Here is a 20,417-nt window from a genome sequence, read left to right as displayed (position 1 = left end):
TTAACTTTGGTCTATTTTAGTCATGCAAAACTATTATATTTCTCAGCTTTCACAAATGTTCCTCATTTCTTTGCCAGTTGCAGACAACACATAGCAAGGTGAGGAAGGAAAACAGTCAGGAGTTCCCGGGTGGCCAGGGCTCTGCAGTAGCACTTATGTCATGGAAAAAGAGATATCCCACCTCCTACATATAATTTTTGTCTAAGTTTTTGGAACAAGGTCATAGTCAGAGGTTACATCTTCAGATTGATGGCGACCACAAAGTTCAACCAGAGCTTGAGGCTAGATGCCCAGCCTTGCTTTTGGGAAGAAGGCCTTTTCTGGCTATACAACACAGTCTCGCTGGGCATTCATCCAGAAATAGAAAAGAAAGGCTGCCAGCTTTGAGTTGTGTTGCCTTTTATCAGCAGGGAGTGTCATCACAGATTGGACAGTACATCCAGGTGCAATGTCATCATCAGCAGGTCAGCTTGACACTCAAGTGGCAGATTAGGGAAGAATGACTAGGATAAAAAAAAAAAAGGCACCAAGGAAAAGGGATGATGGGGTAAGCTGTTGAGTGTGGGTGGAAAATGAAATGTTAGCATCTGCTTTGTGCTGGGCACTTTAATCCACGTTTTATCTTTTATCATTTACTTTTCAAACTGATGTCTCTTCCCCACACCCCCATGCCCACCAATGCTCTGTCCCTGCAGATATCAGAAGACAGTGTGATTTCCATTCTCTAAAGTTCAGTTTTACATCCCAGCACCCCTCTGTTTTTCAATAATCCAAAGACAGGCAAAAAAAATTAAAACCACAGTTTATTAAGTACTTAGTGAGCACCCCTCCACTGCCCCACACTGTGGCAAGGATTGTGAGGGGTAAAGGACAAGCATGGGGCACAATATTCTGCTGTCTTCATGGAACTTATAGTCTCACAAATAAATAGAACATCAGTTGAAATACTGACATTAATTAAATAGAGTTGTAATAAATACAGGAATCTTCTCTGTAGACTCCACAGCATCCAGAGGCACCTTCCCTGACTCTTGCTGGGGCTGCTTAAAGAATGACTTCTTTGATAATATTCCTGGGCCAAAAATGGGACCCATGGCCAAGGGTGTCAAGTGTCCAGTGAACAGCATAGGAAGGGAGTCTGTTTGAAATGACACAGGGAATGGTCTGGTGGAGGTGGAATGGAGTCCTGGTCTAGACATTCAGAACTTGTAGAATTTCTGCATCCAGGTCAGAAGAACATCCACTTCCCCAAGGGCTTTGGTCAGAGCTGCTTCCATGTCCAACTAAAGGGAAAGGAGGGTTCAAGGTCAGCCATGTTAGCTATGAAAATAGTCTTTCTTCCAACCTGCCATGCCTGAAATAGACCTGACTCCAATCCATGGGATGGGTCACTTTTGGGTGACCTCTGATATGCTCACCTGCCTGTCACTTTTCCTCCGTCTACATGTGTTTGTCTGCTTCAGGGGTGAGGACAAACAGGACAGTGAGTAATTGTGGGCAAAGAACAAGGGGAAAGCATATGGCATCCCGAATAACAGGAACCACAAACTCCAGTATGGGGTGGATGTGGCCCACCATCTGAATCCACTGCACAGGTGAAGTGAGCCCAGTTGGCCCCTCTCCATCAGATGTGATCTTCACTATTTATTTATAGGCTGATGCATCTCTTCCTCAAAAAACGATCAAAATCATTTGTGTTTTGAGGAGGGCTAGGGATGAAATGTGGATTTTGTTGTCATAGTTCTGGAAAAGCCAGTATAATTTCCCATAATTGTTTTTCACAACTAGACAATTTGAGCACCATGAAAAATACTGCAGGTGTCTATGGGTGGGGGTGGGGCTTCTCCCTTCTTTCTCCCTCTCTTCTGACTTCAGTTGCCCAGCTCAAATACCCACAAAAGACAGGCAAAATTCCTCTAGTAAAATCATCTTGTAGGAAGGAAATATAAAAGCATTTTGACTTGAAAACTGGAAGAAAAAAAGATCACTTAGTTTATGATACTTCTGCAAATATACCTGTGCTCCTGCTAAGTCAGGGGGGGTGGGGCAAAGCTGATGGTGTCCCCTGCATTACATTCTGCACTGGGTCTCTAAAGCGCCCTTATGTGACAGTTCAGCTTAGTCTATTCTGCTGGATGGAGAAGCTCTCAGCTCTTAGCCTTACCTGTTTAAATGCTCTCCGGAATAGCAGAAACCGCCTGTGTGCACTGTCTCTGATGGCAAACATCTCATTTTCCTGCTATATAACATGGAAAAAGAAATTGTGCCAAGTTTTAGGTAGAAGCAGATACAAGCTCCCTCTCACTTTTCCTGGCAATGCCACAGGGGTTCCCAAAGCCTGAGATGCCAGGTCTGAATCCTGCATCCCCAAGGTGCCCAATACCAAACTCCCACCTTGTGACAGGGGCTGCCTCCTGTAATTCTCACAGCAATCCTGCCAGGCAGGAGTGTTCATCCCCATTTTACAGATAACAAACTGAAGCCCAGGGAGGTGGAGGACTTTGCAGAGGGTCACCCAGTGGATTGGAAGGAGACCTAGACTGGAACCCAGAACTGCCAGTATCCAGAGCCTGTGATACTCACGCTGGGTTGCAGTTGTGACCCGATGAGAACGAAGTTGTTGGCCAGAGTGGAGAATGACTTCAGAGTCCTAACTTCAACTGTTCTATCGTGGTAGTTTTTGAAAACAGTTTTCAAGTAGAACTCCAGCAGGGTGTGGACAAGGTAACAGCTCTCAGCAGCCTGGGGAAGGTCTGGGTCACTGCTGAGCCAATGCCTCTGCCCACCCTGGCCCCTAGAAGAATGACCCTCATGCCACCCAAGACAAGATAAGCACAGCAGAGATAGGGATCTTCTAGGAGGTGATGATGAACCTTAGATCTGTAGGAGCCTTTCAGGGGCCATGGAAAGCAGCACCTTTGTTTGACAGGAGGAACCAGGACCCAGGGAGAGAAATGACCTGCCCTAGGTCACATAGTAAATCAGTCGCAGACACAACCGAGCTCCCAGGATTCCTGACTGCCTATCTGGTTAATATTATCTTTCTTCCCTGCCACATGGCTTCTTTAACAGCTATGGGGATGTGACGGACCCTGAAAAGCACTTGAACTTGGACTTGGTGGTAGAGAGTTGGCTGAGAACAGAAGAAATCAGGTGAAACTAATATCTTTGGACATAGCAATTGCACTCCAGCCCACTCAAGCTCCTGAAGCACCACATCTTTCAGGGCTCAGGGCTCAGTAGGTTTGTGCCCACTAGATGGGTGATAAGAAGATGATGACCCACCCATGATAACGCAGTCTACCTGACCATGGTGAAAGAAAGGATGAAACCTTTTGCTAGATACTGTCTTTAGTCATGAGCTTGCTTTGCAAACAGAAGGAAAAGATGTCTCCATGTTAGGGGTCAGCATAGAAGCCAACTCTGCAAATACGTGCTGCTTCCCTAGACCCCTGAATCTATCCAGTCCGGGAGATATCAAAGGCCATAGGGACTAAGGGAGGCCCCAGGAAAATGGACCTAGAGAAAAGGATGAAGATGGAAGAGGGGACATGAACCTGAGTAGATGTCCACGGGGCCTACACAAGTAAAAGAGAAATATGTAATTCTCTGTCTAAATGGAGAAAGATGTTTACAAGCCTCCACCTCGCCTGCTCCCAGTACCAACGCATACACATACTACAACCCCAGACACTGACTTCCCTGGCTCACAGCCTGGCCCTATCCTATGTAAGGTCAGTCCAGGGAAGAAGTGAAGGGCTTTCATCAACCTCCCCTAAGAAATCCTTGCACCCCCACCCATACTAGAACAGAAGCACAGAGGGTGGTATCCCCAAGGTGGGATTACCGAGACGTTCTGCAGAACTTCCTGCCGCAGCAGCCGGACACTCGTGATGTTATCTTGAGCTTGCTTTGCAAACAGAAAGAAAAGATATTTCCAGGTTAGGGGTCCGCATAGAAACCAGCACTGTAAATACGTGCTGCTTCCCTAGACCCCTAAATCCAGTCTGTGAGATCTCAAAGGCCAGAGGGACCAAAGGAGGACCCAGGAAAGGCTGTGCTGAACAGGCTTATGGCCAGGGGAGACAAAGTTGCAGCCATGAAAATGACTAAGCTTGGCCCCCAAGAAGCAAATGGAGTCCCAGGATTTCTTAATTCTTAGAGCCTGAACACAGATTCGACAAGGAAGCTGATTGATGCCTCTGGTCATTTGAGATGGGAGGAAATAAGCCTATCTGCTTTAAGGACCACTGTGGACAGGAATTTGGCTCCATGTTCCACATGGTGAGGAAGCGGGGTATGAGGGCAGACAGCCTATACCCCAGAGCTGCCTCTCGCCCTCGGAGTTTCCTCCGCAGCCCAGCCATTCATTCTGGTTCTCAGATTTAGAGCTGACGACTCCATTCAGGACAAAGCCTGGATGAATCTAGCTCTCTTCATGGTTTCCCTTGGGCTCTGTTTATGTCACTGGAGACTGGTCACATTTTTTTCTGAGCCCCAGTTTCCACATGTGTAAATGGGGCTTGTGATGCCTTCTGGCCTCAGAGTTATTATATGGGAAACTGATTAGCAAGCTTTGAAGGGCTCCAGAATCATAAAATAGCATCTTCCCTCTGCCCCCCGACCCCCTGGCCCTCGGAACCCCCATGACTGGGTCCAGAACAGCACTTGACTCACCATAGTGTCCTTCACAGCCCAGAAGGCTTCCCACAGTTTCTGGGGAAGAACTCCCTTCACTTGGCAGGGCCCAAATTGGAATTTTTGGCCCTGGGCCCCTGGCACCTGGCTCCAGAGAAGCAGGAGACTCAAGCAAGTGAGCGCAGCCATCTGCATTCGAGAGGCCATCGCCAGCAAAGGGGGACAGGAGGGTCTGCTGAAAGAAAGGGAGGCAGCTCCTGAGGCAGGCCCTCTCACCCAGAGTGATATGCCCTGGAAAAATGCTCTGAGGGTCTGCCCAGGCCAATCCCTGGGGCTCCTGAATGGGAAAATTGAGACTATTGCAAACCGGTGGCCAAGGGTGCACTGGGGTGAGGCAGGGGTCTTTCTGCCCCTCCAACTTAAGGCCGCTGGCCTTGCCATCTCTCCACCTGCTCTTCCCCACCTTGCCCATTCACACCCACACGCCCTGCACCTCCTCCTCCTCCATCACAGTTCTCTCTTGCCTCAAATCTGTGAGTCAGAATTTGACCGAGAAGAGTGGAGAAATGGGGGGTTCTAATGTGCCACATCTGGGGAGTCCAAACCCAGGAAAACAAAGAGTTGAACTAGATGTGTGCTTGTACAAGTTATGCCCTTAAGTCACCAGGCACACATAGGAAGGCAAGTCTTTTTCTCCTCCCCAGGAGACGGCTGTCCTTCACTCCTCATCACAAGGGAGTGTGGGATTAATCCTGGTTCTGGGGAGGGGCACGGAGGGCAGGACAGGGGAGTCCTGCACCTCCACTAACCACTCTGCCGCCTCCACTAACCGTTCACTCTTGAGTTTAAGAATTCACTTTTTAAGTAACCAAGTAAGAGAGAGATATCAGATTTCCAGATGAATCATCTCCAAAGCCTTCCTCTGAAGTGCCAATTGGGAAGCACTGTGTGAAGAGTCTCCAAGCTGGGGAACCTAACACCATTATGCATTTATTATAACTGATGCAGAGAATTTCTTTCTACCTGCCTTCTTTGCCCTTTGCCCTTTCCCTCCCTCTGTCCTTCCTCCTTCCCTCCTTCCCTCCCTCCCTCTCTCCCTTCCTTCCTTCTTTCCTCCCTTCCTTCCTTCCTCCCTTCCTCCCTTGCTCCCTCCCTTTCCCACTCCTTCCCTTTCTTTTGTACTTCTTTCCACAACCATTTAAGAACCTTTCTTACACCAGGCGCTGGTCTGACACCCGAAGGAACTGCCTCCCACCCCTAGACTGGGAGGAAGAACAAAGACCCGGTTCTGCCAGCACTTGGGCTAGGGAGGCGACGACCCTGGGTTAGAGGTCATGAGGGGTAGGGGCTGTGCTTCAGCATCTCCCTCAATGTCTTCTCATTCTGTTCTTTCAAACTCCAAAGGCTCTTTTTTTTTTTAGATAGGATCTCATTCTGTCATCCAAGCTGAAGTGCAGTGGCGTGATCTCGGCTCACTGTAACCTCTGCCTACCAGGTTCAAGTGATTCTCATGCCTCAGTCTCCTGAGTAGCTGGGATTTTTTTATCTGAAAATATTGAAAACACATGCCCAGCTAATATTTTTGTATTTTTGTAGAGACGGGATTTCACCATGTTGGCCAGGCTGGTCTCAAACTCCTGACCTTAAGTGATCTGCCTGCCTTGGCCTCCCAAAGTGCTGGGATTACAGGCAGGAGCCACCGTGCCCAGCTAAACTCCACAGGTTTTGCAGCCTCTACTGAAAATCCATCTCTCAGTCTCACATTCCTCCCAGTCTTCTTCCCAAGCAGCCTCAATTCTTCCTGGTGTTAAATTGGCGAAAGCAGCTCCTCATCACAGTAATGTCTTGTCCCTACATCAACACTCAAAAAGTTGACTTCTGCTGTCCCAGCCTCAACCCCCATTCACAAATAAAGCAGAAGTCTAGTGCTTCAAAGAAAAGTACCCAAGAATCCCCCATGCTCACCTCTGGTCCTGTAAGTGATGCTTGAGGGCTCGCTGTCTGGAGGGGACTGGTTCTTTTTGCAGAAGAGAAGTTAGACAGGCACGCTTACCATTCACCAATCAGAGACGTAGCTATGGGTAAAAGGTTCCTGTCTCAGCCACGGAAGTTGTTTTAGAAGTAAAAATTTGCAGGCAAGCAAGGTTTGTGGAGATTTGGGCATATATATGGGGGCTGAGGGGGCAGGGGTGGAGGAAAAAGAGGGAGGTGGAGAAAGGGAAATTTGTCATGCTTTCCTAGAGTATTACTTAATTGCCTAGTCACCCTTCACTTTAAGACAATAGGGTGATCGGGAAAGCAGCCCCTGAGGTGAGATGAGACCTGGGCCTGAGTTCAGGCTCTGCCACTGGCTATGTGGGCAGGGGCAAGTCTATTAGCTTCTCTGAGCTGCAATCTCTGCATGTATAAATTTCTTAGAAATCTGTCCCACTTCCCCCCAAGGGCAAGTGTAAGAAACAAATGCAAAATCAACACAGAGGTAATTGGTAAACTCTGTACACATGTAAATACATTATTACTGTGCAGCACACACGAGTCTCCTTACTGTCAAAATAATTCAAAATTATGCATCAAAAATAATTCATTAAGTTGTTATCAAAAATAATTCAAAATAATTCATCATTATGCCCTGTTCATGCTGGGACAGTAGTCCACAGCGACGGATAACCTGTAAGGACCTCTCCTTTAACCCATCAGTGCCAGGAAGTTTAGAAGCATTTCCTGACATGCAGCTACCCATGATTCCTAGGGTTAAATCACTCAACCAAAATATGCGTCACCTTAGGTTCTGGAAACCAGGAAGAATAAGGAAGTGTATACATGGACAAGCCCAGAAAGCTGGGAGCCCTGGTGCTCTGGTGGGCTAGTCTTGGCCTATGTGGCTCTGAACCACTCAGGGGACACAGACAGTGTGATATACCAAGAGTGCCAGTGCAGTGAAGAGCTGTGGCCCTATCTCCAGCTAGCAAGGCACTCAGCTCTAGACTCCACCGTGTACCCAGTGAGGGCATTGAGCAGAGCGATGTTTCCCAAAGCACAGTCCTCAGACTCTAGGCTTCAGGAATTCTTGTCTTGCAAGATTCTCCATGGAACAAATGAGTCCTAATGAGGTCAGTTAGAGAGCCCTGGCATGTGCTAGCCCGTCCTGGAAATGTCTGTGCTTCTTAATTCTGTTTCATCCAGTATTTCCCATAAGTGTTTGCCCACATCCCTGAGGAATACATTTGGGAATCAGGGATTGGCCAACTGTAGGTCACAAGCCAAATCCTGTCACTGCTAAGCTGAGAACGGCTTCACCTTGAAACCTAAGAGAAGTTTTTACATTTTTTAATGATTGGGGGAAGAAACCAAAAGAAAGCCAGTATTTTCAGGTTTCAGTGTCCATAAATGAAGTTTTCGTGGGTCACAGCCAAGCCCGTTTGTTGACATATTGTCGCTAATTGCTTTTGTGCTACAGAGGCAGAGATGAGTAGTTGTGACTGAGACCATATGGCACGCAGAGCCTAAAATATTCCCTAGCTGGTTCTTGACAGGAAGAGTTTGCCCAACCTGGGTCCAGGCTTGAGAAATGGAAGTAGGGATGTGACATGGGGGACAGGATAACCTCCTCCAGCTCAGTGGAGATCAAAGAAAAGAAGAGAGTGAACAGCACAGGCCCGTGGCAGACTCTTCCCAACCTCTCTGGCACCACACCCCCTCCCTCCATCTCGTACTCCATGTTGTTTATTTTCTTAAGCAAACAAAATACTCCTATGCAATCCTTGGCCAGCAGCCTGCTCGGCTATACCTGCCACCAGCAGGAATCCTTTGTTCCTGGAGGGCCTGAGTCTTACCCTCCAGAACCAGGCACAACCCCCCAGCACACTCTCTTTTCCCCTGTGAGGATTTAGGGCATTACCAAGAACCCCTAACTAACGACCATGAGATAAAGATGTCAAGAGGCAGTGATGAGACAGAAAAAAGACCAGGTGAAAGTGCTGGAATAATAGGTGAGTGGGAGGCAGGAGACAGCTAAGGCAGGAAGCTGAGAGGGAAAATGAGCCCTGGGGGCAGCTGCAATTGTAGACTACCATCTGCAGATAGGCGGGGAGGGCAGGCACGCGGGATGAGCTGTTACAGGGCAGGCTGGAACAGAGGCATGAGGTCATGGATACACCTTGGCTGACCGCAGGATACACCTGGGATCATGAGTAGCTCACTCTGTCTGAGAAAGGAATCATCCAACATGGATAGTTTGGGCAAACACGTGCCTGGGCCTCAGCCTCCGATGAGCTTATCAGAGCATCATTACCTGAGAAGGAAGGGCAAGGAAAGAACCTAGAGACATTGGCCCAACATCAACTGAGAATCTAGTTGCACAGGCTTTGGAGGCAGGCAGACCTGGGTTCAAAATGTGATTGAGCCACATATGAGCCCTCTGAGTCTCAGCTTCATTACTTATGAAATAGTAAGACCATGAGGATGTGATGACCTGCAGCTCTGATCGCCAGGTGTGGTCCATGAGCCAGCAGTAATAGCATTATCTGGGACCTTGTTAGAAATGCAGAAGCTTGGGCTGGGTGCAGTGGCTCACATCTGTAATCCCAGCATTTTGGGAGGCCAAGGTGGGAGGATTGCTTGAGCCCAGAAGTTTGAGGTCAGCCTAGGCAACATGGCATAGACCCCATCTACAAAAATATGTAAAAATTAGCTGGTTGTGATGGCACATACCTGTGGTCCCAGCTACTTGGGAAGATGAGGCAGGAGGATCATTTGAGCCTGGGGGAGTTGAGGCTGCAGTGAGCCATGATCTTGCCGCTGCATTCTGCCCTGGGAGACAGAGCAAGACCCTGTCTCAAAAAACTAACTAAATAAAAATAAAGTAGAATCTCAAGCCCTTCCAAAAAATGACTGAATTAGAATATGCCATTTAAGAACCTTCCAAGGTGATGCTTATGTACGTTAAATTCTGAGAAGCATCAGCATAAAACACATGAAAGAGTTAGTGTCTTCCCCGCGGTAAATGCTTAATCAGGAAGAGCTCCAAGTGACAGGAGGAAGGACTGATTTAGGGGATCTCAATGGGGTGACTCCATACTCGGGACACTGGGCAATGTCTGGGGACATTTTTGGTTATCAGAACCGGGAGGTGCTATTAGTATCTAGTGGAATGGGCTGGGAATGCTGCTAAACAGCCTATAGGGCACAAGACAGCCCCTCATCACAAATAATTATATGACCTAAGGTCAATAGTGCTGAAGGTAAGCAACCCTGGATTAGAAGGAAGCAGTGGCTATGGGGGAAATAGCTGGAATAGGAACAGAGAAAGAGAAGAACATAACCTTTACTGGGAAGGGAGGCAGTAGACTGGTCAGATGATCAGGGGAGTGGGAAAAACAAGATGGCAAGTTGGAAGGCAGTGGCCAGAGGCCGCCAGGTGGGAACGGTGGGGAGACCTGGCTCACTGGCCCACCTCTGGGGAAGCACCAAGTCTCAGACTTTGAGAGGTTGAAGGAAGTGGGGCTGGTCCTCTTGTCCAGATTCTTGTATTTTTATCCAAACTCTCTCCTGGACCAGACCAAGTTCTGCAGCTCTACTAACCTCTATGAAAGGATGGAACTTGGGGAGTTTTACAGAAATAATGGGTAGAAGAAAAGTATATCTAAAGATAAATCTTTACATACAAGGCTGTTGTTTTTTTCTCCAAAATACTCATTAGATTCAGAGGTTTTATTCTAATAATCTCATGCTGTCTCTGTCCTGTATATCTCTCTGCAGAGCCTGAATTTCACATTTGAGAAATAAATCTACTCACATTCCATACCCCCTACAAAATCCTTTAAACCTAACGGGAGAGAAAGGGACTGAGCCACCATGGGCCAGAGTTCCTTCTCCACTTCCACTCACGTGTGAGGCAATAAAGAGGTCACTCTTAAACCTGAACCTCCCCCCTTTCCGATGGATGCAAAGGCCCTGCAAAGCAGAATTAATTCACATATTAATTAGAATTTCCTCAGAGCAAAAAGGTAAGAGGAAGCTGTATCGTCATTTTTCTTCCAGTGAATTCAGTTAAATTTTCATTCGAAAACAGACTTTTATCTCCCCATTTGGCTGGGAAATGCATGTGGTAATGGATATGGGATAACCAGAGTGTTTGTTAGCTCTTTTCCCTGAGTTAACTGTAGTCATTCCAGGAGCGGACATCCCCTTCAACTGGCATTTGTCATTCTTCCCTCTCCCCTGAGCCATTGGTGTAGTAAGTGATTTATTTTTATAGGCATTTCAGGGGATGAAAGTAAACACAAACATAAATTATTCTTACATCTATACAGCATGCCTAGAGCTGTACAAAATATTTCCAAGTGATTTTTTTTTCACTTGACACTTACCATTGACTTTTGAAATAAGGAGGGCAGATTATCATTATCCCTCCTTTACAGACTAGGAAGCTGAGAGTCGGAAGGGTCAAGTGATTTTCCCCTAGGTCACATAAATAAATGGCGTAACCAGGACTAGAGTGCCGGTCTTTTGGCTTTTTGTCCGGTATTCTTTCCCTTGTCCACACTTCTGAGCAGTTTCTCAATCTTTGGTACATTCATTCATTCATTGAACAAACATTTCCTAAGCACCTACTGAATGGCAGAATAAGCTGTACAAAAAAATAAATTACTATGAAAACATTTATGTAAATGTCCAGAAAAGGCAAATGTATAGAGACAGAATATAGATGAATGGCTGCCCAGGGCTGGGAGTTAAGGATAGGGCAGGTGGGAGGAAAGGGAGTGACTGCTAAGGAATACAGTGTTTCTTTGAAGAGTAACAAAATGTTTTTAAATTAGATTATGGTGATGATTGCACAACTCTCTGTCTCTATTTACAAAAAAATTGAACTGTACACTTTAAACAGATAACCTCTATGGTATGTAAATTATATATTTTAAACGCTATTTTAAAATAAATTAGGACACAGTCCTTGTGCTTTAATGACTCAGTAGAGTGGAGATACACTTGCAGACAGATAAAAGGCAACACTGTGCCATGAGTTCTGCTATGGTTTGAACATTTCTTCCAAAACTCATGTTGAAACTTAATCCTCAGTGTGGCAGTATTGAGAGGTGAGGCCTTTAAGAGGTGATTGGGTCATGAGGGTTCTGCCCTTACAAATGGACTAATCTATTCATGGATTAATGGGTTATCATGCGAATGGAACTGGTGGCTTTATAAGAAGAAGAATGCAAAGCTGTGCTATTACACTCAGCCCCCTCTCCATATGATGCCCTGTGCCACCTCGGGACTCTGCAGAGTCTCCACCAACAAGAAAGCCCTCATCAGATGTGGCTCCTTGCCCTTCGTCTTCCCAGCCTGCATAACTGAAAGAAATACATTCCTTTTCTTTATAAATTACCGAATTTCAGGTATTCTGTTATAAGCAACCAAAAGCAAACTAAGACAGGTGCCATTAGCATGGAGCCTGTGGCAACACCAAGGTGAGGCAGAATCTCCCTCAGTGCTGACACAGTGTGGGAAGGCTTCCCAATGGAAGTGACATTTGATCTGAAGTTTGAAGCCTGACTAGGAATTCACCAGCAAAAACAAAGCTCGGAGGGGCGCTTGCTGGAGACACTGGTATCTTCCACATTAGGCATCCACATAGTTACTGGACGGGACCAAAGAGAAGGTGGTTCTGGAAGCTGCTAGAAAAGAGAGAACCACCGATTGTTCTTTCATGTAATAATTCATAGAAATCAATGGGAACAAGCTATTTAAATACAACTTCAGGACTCCCAAGGGGACCTAGGGTGCTACTGATCCCACAGGGCTACAGACGGGTATGGGGAGGGGAGAAGAAGGGCCAGGGTCTCAACTTTCTAAGCCAAGCCTTCTGTACAATTGCAGAAAAAGGAACCACAAGAGAAGGCCAGTTCCGAACGGCGACTGCCTCCCAAGAGTCAGGATCCTGTACCTCCAACAGCCTGTAGAGCGTCAATTTTGAGTCACAAGGACATGAGTATTCAAATAAATATATGGCATAGTACATGTTGGGGAAATGGTAGTTACAGAGTCTTCTGAGTAGATCCAAGTAAAGGATTGGGATTCATTTCCCCTGTGTCACCCTGCCCCCTGCCTCTTATATATCCAGGGTTGCGTTTTTTTGTTTTGTTTTGTTTTGTTTTTTTCTGAAGGAGAATGTTTTTAAAAGGAAGAAAGAGGGAGCCACGGTAGCTCAGGCCAGTTGTCCTGGCACTTGAAGAGGAAAGGCTACGTGTTCAAGGCCAACCTGGGCAACGTAAGAACCTCCCATTCATTAAAAAAAAAAAAAAAAGGAAGAAAGAATGGAAGACAGGAAAAGGGTTCTGACATGAATGAAATAACATCCCGTTCTCAGGCATTTGTCAGAGTCAATACAGTAGACCCCCTTATCCATGGGAAACACGTTCTAAGACCGTTGCTCAGTGGATCACACCCAGCAAATGCCTGAAACTGCAGATAGGACCTAACCCCATGTATCCGATGTCTTTTCCTATATGTATGTATCTATGATGAAGCTTAAACAGAGAAAGAGATTAACAAGAATAACTAATAATAAAATAGAACAATTATAATAATATGCCAGTATCACTACTCTTGTGCTGTGGGGCCATTACTAAGTAAAATAAGGATAACTTTAACATAAGTGCTGCTGTACTGTGATAGTCAGATGCACTGGACAAAGGGAGGACTCACGTCCCAGGCAGGACAGAGCAGGCATGGCACAAGACTTTATCACGCTATGTAGAGCAGCATGCAATTTAAATTTATGAATTGTTTATTTCTGGAATTTTTTATATGTAATTATTTTCAAACCACTGTTGACGTCAGTAATTGAAATCAGAAGACGTGAAACCACAGATAGAGGGGACTACTGTACTCTTAAAATAGGACCCTCCCTTTCCTCTTATCCAAATCCATTCTCTACACCTACAAGGAGGTTTTCAGATTCCTGGACAGTGCTAATCTTCCCTCTCCTGTGCTCCCAGGACTGCTGCTGGCTCTTCTTTGATGGCACCCAGGTGATCCTTCCCTGTACTCTGGTTGTGTCTTCTTCACCAGGCTGTGAACTCCCTGGGTACCAGAACTGAGTTTTATCCATCTCAGAATTCCCCTCAGAACCTGGCACAGGGCAGGAGTTTAGTAAGCATTTGTAATAGTGAATTTTATGTAGCTGGTGTGACCTAACCCTCTCCCTTTCTTGGCAACTTTTAAAACCCTTGGAATCTCAGCAGTGATAGTGTCTTTTTTATGCTAATGCATGACTGACAGCTGGGGGTTCCTGGATAGCCTAGGGATGGGGGCTGTTTGCCAGGGAACCAACCTTGAGATGAGAGGATTGTAGCTTTCAGCCTACTCACTCCACCCACCCCGTCCCACCTCCAGGAAGAGGAGGGAGACTGAAGGCTGAGTCAATGATCAATGGCCCATGATTTAATATCATGCCTATGTAATGAAACCTCCACAAAAACCCTAAAGGAAGAGATTTGAAGAGCTTCTGGGTTGAGCAAGTGCCGGTCCTGGGAGGGGATGCCCCAGAGAACACGTGCAGGTCCATGGAGGTTCTGTGCTCCTTTCCCCATACCTTGCCCAATGCATCTCTTCCATTTAGCTGTTCCTGAGTTGTATCCTTTTATAGTAAACTGGTAATCTAATAAGTAAATTATTTTCTTGAGTTCTGAGAGCCATTCTAGCATATGCTCAAACCAGAAGACAGTGTCACAGGAACCTCCGATTTATATGTTTGGTCAGAAGCACAGGTGATGACTGGGATGTGTGGTTGGTGTCTGAAATGGGAGCAGTCTTGTGAGTCCAAACCCTTAACCCATAGGATCAGATGCTATCTGTGTCAGGTAGTGTGGTAAATAGTGTCAAATTTGAATTAAGTTGTAGCTATCCACTTGGTGTCCACCGAGAATTGGAGAATTGGTTAGTGTGAGAAAAAAGCTCACACTTTTGGTGGTGGAAAGTATTGGGGTGAGTCAAGTAGTATAATTACTCCTATGTCATTAGACTGGTTCACAAATCTAATGACGTACAAGGTCAAATTGTCTTGCAGGCTATTTGCCCAGAGAGCTTTGCCAAATATTTCTCATTTTTATTCAGGCAATGGCCACAGACTGTGAGACATGGCCTGCATCCAATGGCATTATTAAACACCAATCTGCTCTGCACGTGTTCCCAGTGTAAGAGTAAAATCCCATAAAGTGATGCCATGACCATCCATCTGGACACAGAAAGTCAGGGAATTACAGATTCTGTAATCTGTGATGAGGCCAGCACAGGACAGAGTTCTGGGTCTGACGATGAGAATATCGTAGTCTCATCCCTCGAGCAGCCGTATCCTGCTACTTTGAACAGGCCACTTACTTTCTCTGTGCCACCTGCCTCATTCTGTCCAAGGAGGAAAATGATCCCTATCTTGTCCATCTTACAGACTCTCTTCTAGTCTCCTTCCTCTTTAAAATCCCTCTCCCTCATTTAGGAGATTCTTCCAAATGCACACATCTGATCATATTATTCCTCAGCCCTCAAATCATTTTTGGTTTCTGATAAAGAAAGTTCCTCCCTCCTTTCCCCACCACCCATTGCATTTTTGTTCTACTTTTGCAGACCCTTCCACGCATCCAATTTGCTGGATGTGCTGTGTGGGTTGGAGGGGTTTACAGAATGTATATGTTAGTGAAATTAGTGTTCATTAAATGTTCATGAATCAATTTTTAATTTCAAAACCAGGTAAAGGAAATGTACTTAAGGAGGAGAATTAAATTGCTTTTTCCTTTTGTGTTATCCTTAATTGGTTATTTCTATGGGTAAAAGTCATGTAATAGAATGCTATTCCACCACTCAAAATAATTTATATTTATATTCTTTAAAAAACTTTTATAAAATTTTAGATTTAAAAAAATCAGGTTACAGATGGCATATGCAGTAGGATCCCACTTTTGTAAAAGATAAAATGGGCACAAGTGTCGAAATGATTTAGAAATATAAATGCTGAGATGTTAACAAGATTATCTTTGAGTGGTGAGATCATGGGAGCTTTCCTTCTCTAGAGCTCATCTGTATTTTCCAAGTTTTATACAAAATGCAAGGCTTTTAGAGAAATTATTGTAAATTTAAATAAATCTTTAGTTTCACTATTGTCCACTGAAAATTGTTGAAATTCCCCAGCCTGCAGTGCACATTCAATCCATTCACCTTCCCAGCTTTCTCTCACACTTCCACACACCGTGGTGCCAGACAAACTGAGCGGTTCATCTTCACCTCCATTCCTCTGTTCAACCGGATCTGAAATGTTCTCACCATCAGCCAAACGCTACCCACCCTTTATCGCATTAGCATAGAAACATGGAATATGTTGCTAACTGTCAGAAGCAGATTACATGTACATGTATGCATAAGTATACATATATGCATATATGTATACATAATGATATATATAAGGATATATATGTGTGTGTACATATGTGTAATGCACACACACACACCTTTTTGAAGGAATAAGATTACAGGCTTGACAGGCTTTTGCGTTCATCTTTAAGCGATTTTGTATTTGCAAAAAAAGAATAAAATAATTTTACACACACCAATTTAGAAAGAGAGATTGAGACTTACATTAAAATTTTTTAGCAGTACTTCAAGGCCAATTCCTTGAAGCCATTCCCAAAAGCTAGAGGGAATTTCTGTCACCTGTAACCAGTGTAGCAATTTGAACTTCTTTTGTGGCACTTGGTCTTCTCGCTCTCTTTCTCTCCTGGGCTAAGATCATGGGAGGGCAAAGGAACAGATATTATGGGCCTCTCTTTTGCTCACACGGCTCAGCACACTGTAGCAGCTTGTTGAATAAACAAATAGTAAGATATTCGATGTGAGAAGTGTTCAGGATGATTTGAAATCTGCATTTGGTGGGTTAATATCACCGCAGGAATACTTTTAAACCTAAAGATATTCTAGGCTGGATATCCACTTAAAGGTATGATAGACATTGCAGTTGTTCCATCGCATTTATAGTCTTCCACTTCTGTGAACACAGAAAAATTGCACTTCACTGTCCCGTGTGGCTGTTTAGACCAATTGAAGTATAAGTGAAAGAAACACGTGCCATGCTTGGAGGAAACATTTAAGAGCCAGCACACAGTTGTCCACACCCTCTCATCCCCTGCCATATTGAGATGGCAGCATTATAGGATGCTATAATCATTACAGGATGGAGCATTTCCTAAAGCCTGTCCCTGAGTATCCATGATGAGGAGAGTCCCCATACTAACATGTATTCCATATGTAAAATACATGAGAACTAACTTTTGTTGTAATACGCTGCTGAGTGACATTAAGGTATTCTTTGCTGCTACAGCATCTCTTAGCCTAACTTAATGCAGAGGGGATGTTAGAAGGGAGAAGGATTCTAAACACTTTTAAAGTGTTCAGAATAAACACTTTAAAGGTGTTTAGAATGAATTTAGACTTTGCTGTGAGCAAATGAATTTAGACTGCTATAGATACAGATAATGCTCTACAAAGCTCTGAATTTAGACTCTCCTATAGGTAAAATTGTGATTCTATATGCTATTAATCAACTCATTATAAGCCACAGAGATTCTCAAATTCCTTCTTTAATGGAAAGCATTGCTTTCTCCTTGAACACGGAGTTAATGATGCATTCAACAGGGTGAGGTCAGGTTATAGCATGATGCTGACCACTTCGGGATTTAGCAATTGGCTGCTCAGTTCATTTAGGGGTCACATAATGGGAAGAAAGCTCTGGAAGGGATGAAGGATGGAAGACTGAAAGCTTACCTGCAGAAAAGTGTCTTTCGTTCCTGGTAGGAGCGATGGAGAGCAGCAGTCCTCAACCTTTTTGGCAACAAGAACCAGTTACATGGAAGACATTTTTTCCACAAACAGGGGTCGGGGGTTAGTTTTCAGGACGATTCAAGCACATTGCATTTATAGGGCACTTTATTTCTATTATTATTACATTGTAATATACAGTGAAATAATTATACAAATCATCATAATGTAGAGTCACTGGGAGCACTGAGCTTGTTTATCTACGCTAGACAGCCTCATCTGGAGGTGATGGGAGGCAGTGACAGATCATTAGGCATTAGATTCTCGTAAGGAGCATGCAACCTACATCCCTCCCATGCACAGTTCGCAATAGGGTTTGTGCTCCTATGAGAATCTAATGCAGCCACTGACATGACAGGAGGCAGAGCTCAGGTGGAAGTGCAAGGGATGGGGAGTGGCTGTAAACACAGATGAAGCTCCACTCACTCACCTCTTGTGCAGACTGGTTTCTAACAGGCCACAAGTGGATACTGGTCTGTGGCCCAGGAGTTTGGGACCCCTGATGTAGAGGACCTTCTATTTGCAGAAGCCTAAGATGCTAGTAAAAAGTTTAGGATGAGCCAACAGCCCCTCACTCCCCCCCCCACACACGTGCACACACATGCTCTTACACACCAAGACTCACGACACACACACTCACTTACTACATGGATTTTAAAACTGGCAAAGAAAGGCAGGCTAAGGCCTGGCAGGTCTGAGCTTGCTCCAGAATAAGAGCAACTAGAGTTTGTGTCCCTGAAAAAGCTTACATATGGCACTTAAAATGCAAAATGACTTGGGTTCTTACATTGAAATCTTATCTTTTGGCTTCTCACCTCCAGCCTTTGCCCACACTAAATAATCAGATCCAGGAAAGCATCATAAGTCAAAGAAAGGATGAAGAGGAGAAGTTGCTTCCAGCAACAGTGGGTGGGGCTTTCCATTTAAACTCCACCTTCAACTTCCAAAAAATATTCTCTTGGAAAATGTGTTACTTGTGAAAATGAAGAAAGGGTGTTTTCCTTCGTGGAGTGATCCCTACCTTGAAAAGTCACCATCCCTCTTCCCAGCCCAGAGAGATGATCCCACAAGGAAGTGGATTTTGTTGCTTGATCCTGGTTAACTGAATTCTCTTTTCCCACAATAAAATAATAAAAATAATTTGGAACAGCATAACCTGAATGTTCACATTTCCGCAGCCTGTGAATAAAAATTAGAAATAAAAAGCTTGAAGTTCTGTGGTTCCATCTGCTCATATAAACATAGCAGGCTCTTACAGAGTCTGTCCCTAGAGTGTTTTGAGAATTCCCAAAGGGACATTTCTTTTAAGCCCATGAAGTAGTCTGTGTTTTCAAGGCTGGCTGAACCAGCTATTGCAAGCTCCATCTATGCCTCCACTGGTGGTGAGAAGAGGGTTCTCCTCAGCAGCCTCTCAGTGCTAATTTGCTCCTGCCAAAAAATGTTGTAAGGTCACATTCACCCTAATAGGGAGACTGAGTCCAAAGTGTCGAAGAGTTCAGTGAAGCTGATTTATCAATGTACACTCTGAGCCCTTCTTGGTCCCAGGATGCCCACAGACCTCCATAGTGGTTGGTTTGGAGGAGTTTCTGGTAACACAGGACTAGAATTCATCAATATCAGTGATATTGACTGCTGCTCCTGAGCACAGCCCACCATGTCACACTCCTTTCTTTTTCAGGGTAAATCATCTTCAAGGGGTAGGGATTGCCATTAACCCCCTGTAATCAGGATTCTATATGCTCTGATCTATCAGCCATGCCTGTGAGTGTTGCATCCCATGTGTGAACAGAGTTCAAGCCTTTTCCGCAGAAAGTTCTTCAGTCTCACTGTAATTCAGTGGCGGCAAATGAATACTTGTAGGGGAAGAGGTGATGGCTCTACTGGCTGCGTTTCTTTGAGACAGGGAGCAGGAGAATCTCAGCTCAGTCCAGTGAGCCAGTTGGTTGTGTAATGCTTTACAAAGTACTTCTACAATTCGATACCCACAAAAAACCTATAAGACAGAGCAGATATTATCTCTGTTTTATGATTATGAAACCAAGGCAAAGAGAAATTTGATGGTTTGCCTAAGCTCATAGAACTAGAAAATGGAACTACCTAGAATTCATCCCAGATCTCTGACTCCAGCTATAAATACTTGCGAGGCAGTACAGTGTGCTGGAAAAACCTGCAGACTGTGGAGTCACACTGTGTGTTTGTATTCTTGGCTCTGCAACTTACTAGCTATGTGACCTTGAATAATTATTAAAATAATTGAATACATTACTTGATTCCTCTTTGATTTGGTTTCCTCATCTGTGAAGTGGAAATAACAATACCACCTACTTCATAAGTATTTATGAGAGTTAAATGAGAAAATACAAAGCACAAAAAGAGAGCTGGATACATTAGTAAGCACTAGAAAAAGTAAGCTATTATTGACTGGGAGCAGTGGCTCATACCTGCACTTTGAGCAGGCCAAGGCAGGCAGATCCCTTAAGCCTAAGAGTTTGACACCAACCTGGGCAACATAGAGAGATCCCCCTGTCTATTTTTTTTTTAATATTGAAGGAAAAAATAAAAATGAAAGAGGTAGCTATTGTGAACAATTGCTAATTTTATTTTTATGTATTACTGTGCTACATTCAATACTTTTCCCCAACAAAAAAGAGCTTGGATCAGAGAGTCCAGACAACTATAAGCGACTTTTCACCCTTTAACTATACGATTTTTAAAAGACAACTACCTGATAAAGTGTTCACAATAGTAACCCGGACAGAAACAACCAAATATACTGTAGTTAATCCCAGTTTTTACCAATCTGTTTCAGGAGACTATAAAATTGCTTTAAAATGATAACAGGAGTCTAATACCAAAACAAGTCATAAGAGAATATGACATGAAAGCTTCAGGACCAAATTCATTGAGCAAGCTCTTTT

General features: G+C 44.6%; 1 protein-coding gene across 1 annotated transcript in view; it reads right to left on the bottom strand.

The window, feature by feature from the left end:
- Window positions 1–382: 382 nt before the first annotated feature.
- Window positions 383–20,417, bottom strand: part of IL24 (interleukin 24) — a 32,778-nt gene continuing 12,743 nt past the window's right edge. Inside the window, exons 2-8 of the mRNA XM_032289496.1 lie at window positions 17,446–17,502; window positions 5,102–5,169; window positions 4,678–4,895; window positions 3,848–3,910; window positions 2,584–2,742; window positions 2,165–2,239; window positions 383–1,283 (exon numbers count right to left, since the gene is read on the bottom strand). Of these exons, the coding sequence (XP_032145387.1) occupies window positions 1,200–1,283; window positions 2,165–2,239; window positions 2,584–2,742; window positions 3,848–3,910; window positions 4,678–4,895; window positions 5,102–5,169; window positions 17,446–17,502 (724 nt within the window). The 3' untranslated portion in view covers window positions 383–1,199. The remainder of the gene's footprint in view (window positions 1,284–2,164; window positions 2,240–2,583; window positions 2,743–3,847; window positions 3,911–4,677; window positions 4,896–5,101; window positions 5,170–17,445; window positions 17,503–20,417) is intronic.

Source organism: Sapajus apella, unplaced genomic scaffold (genome assembly GCF_009761245.1).
Source record: "Sapajus apella isolate SASKATOON/1434 unplaced genomic scaffold, GSC_monkey_1.0 scaffold22, whole genome shotgun sequence".
Taxonomy (NCBI): domain Eukaryota; kingdom Metazoa; phylum Chordata; class Mammalia; order Primates; family Cebidae; genus Sapajus; species Sapajus apella.
The sequence above is the reverse complement of the archived record's forward strand: the minus strand, read 5'-3'. Positions and strand labels throughout refer to the sequence as shown.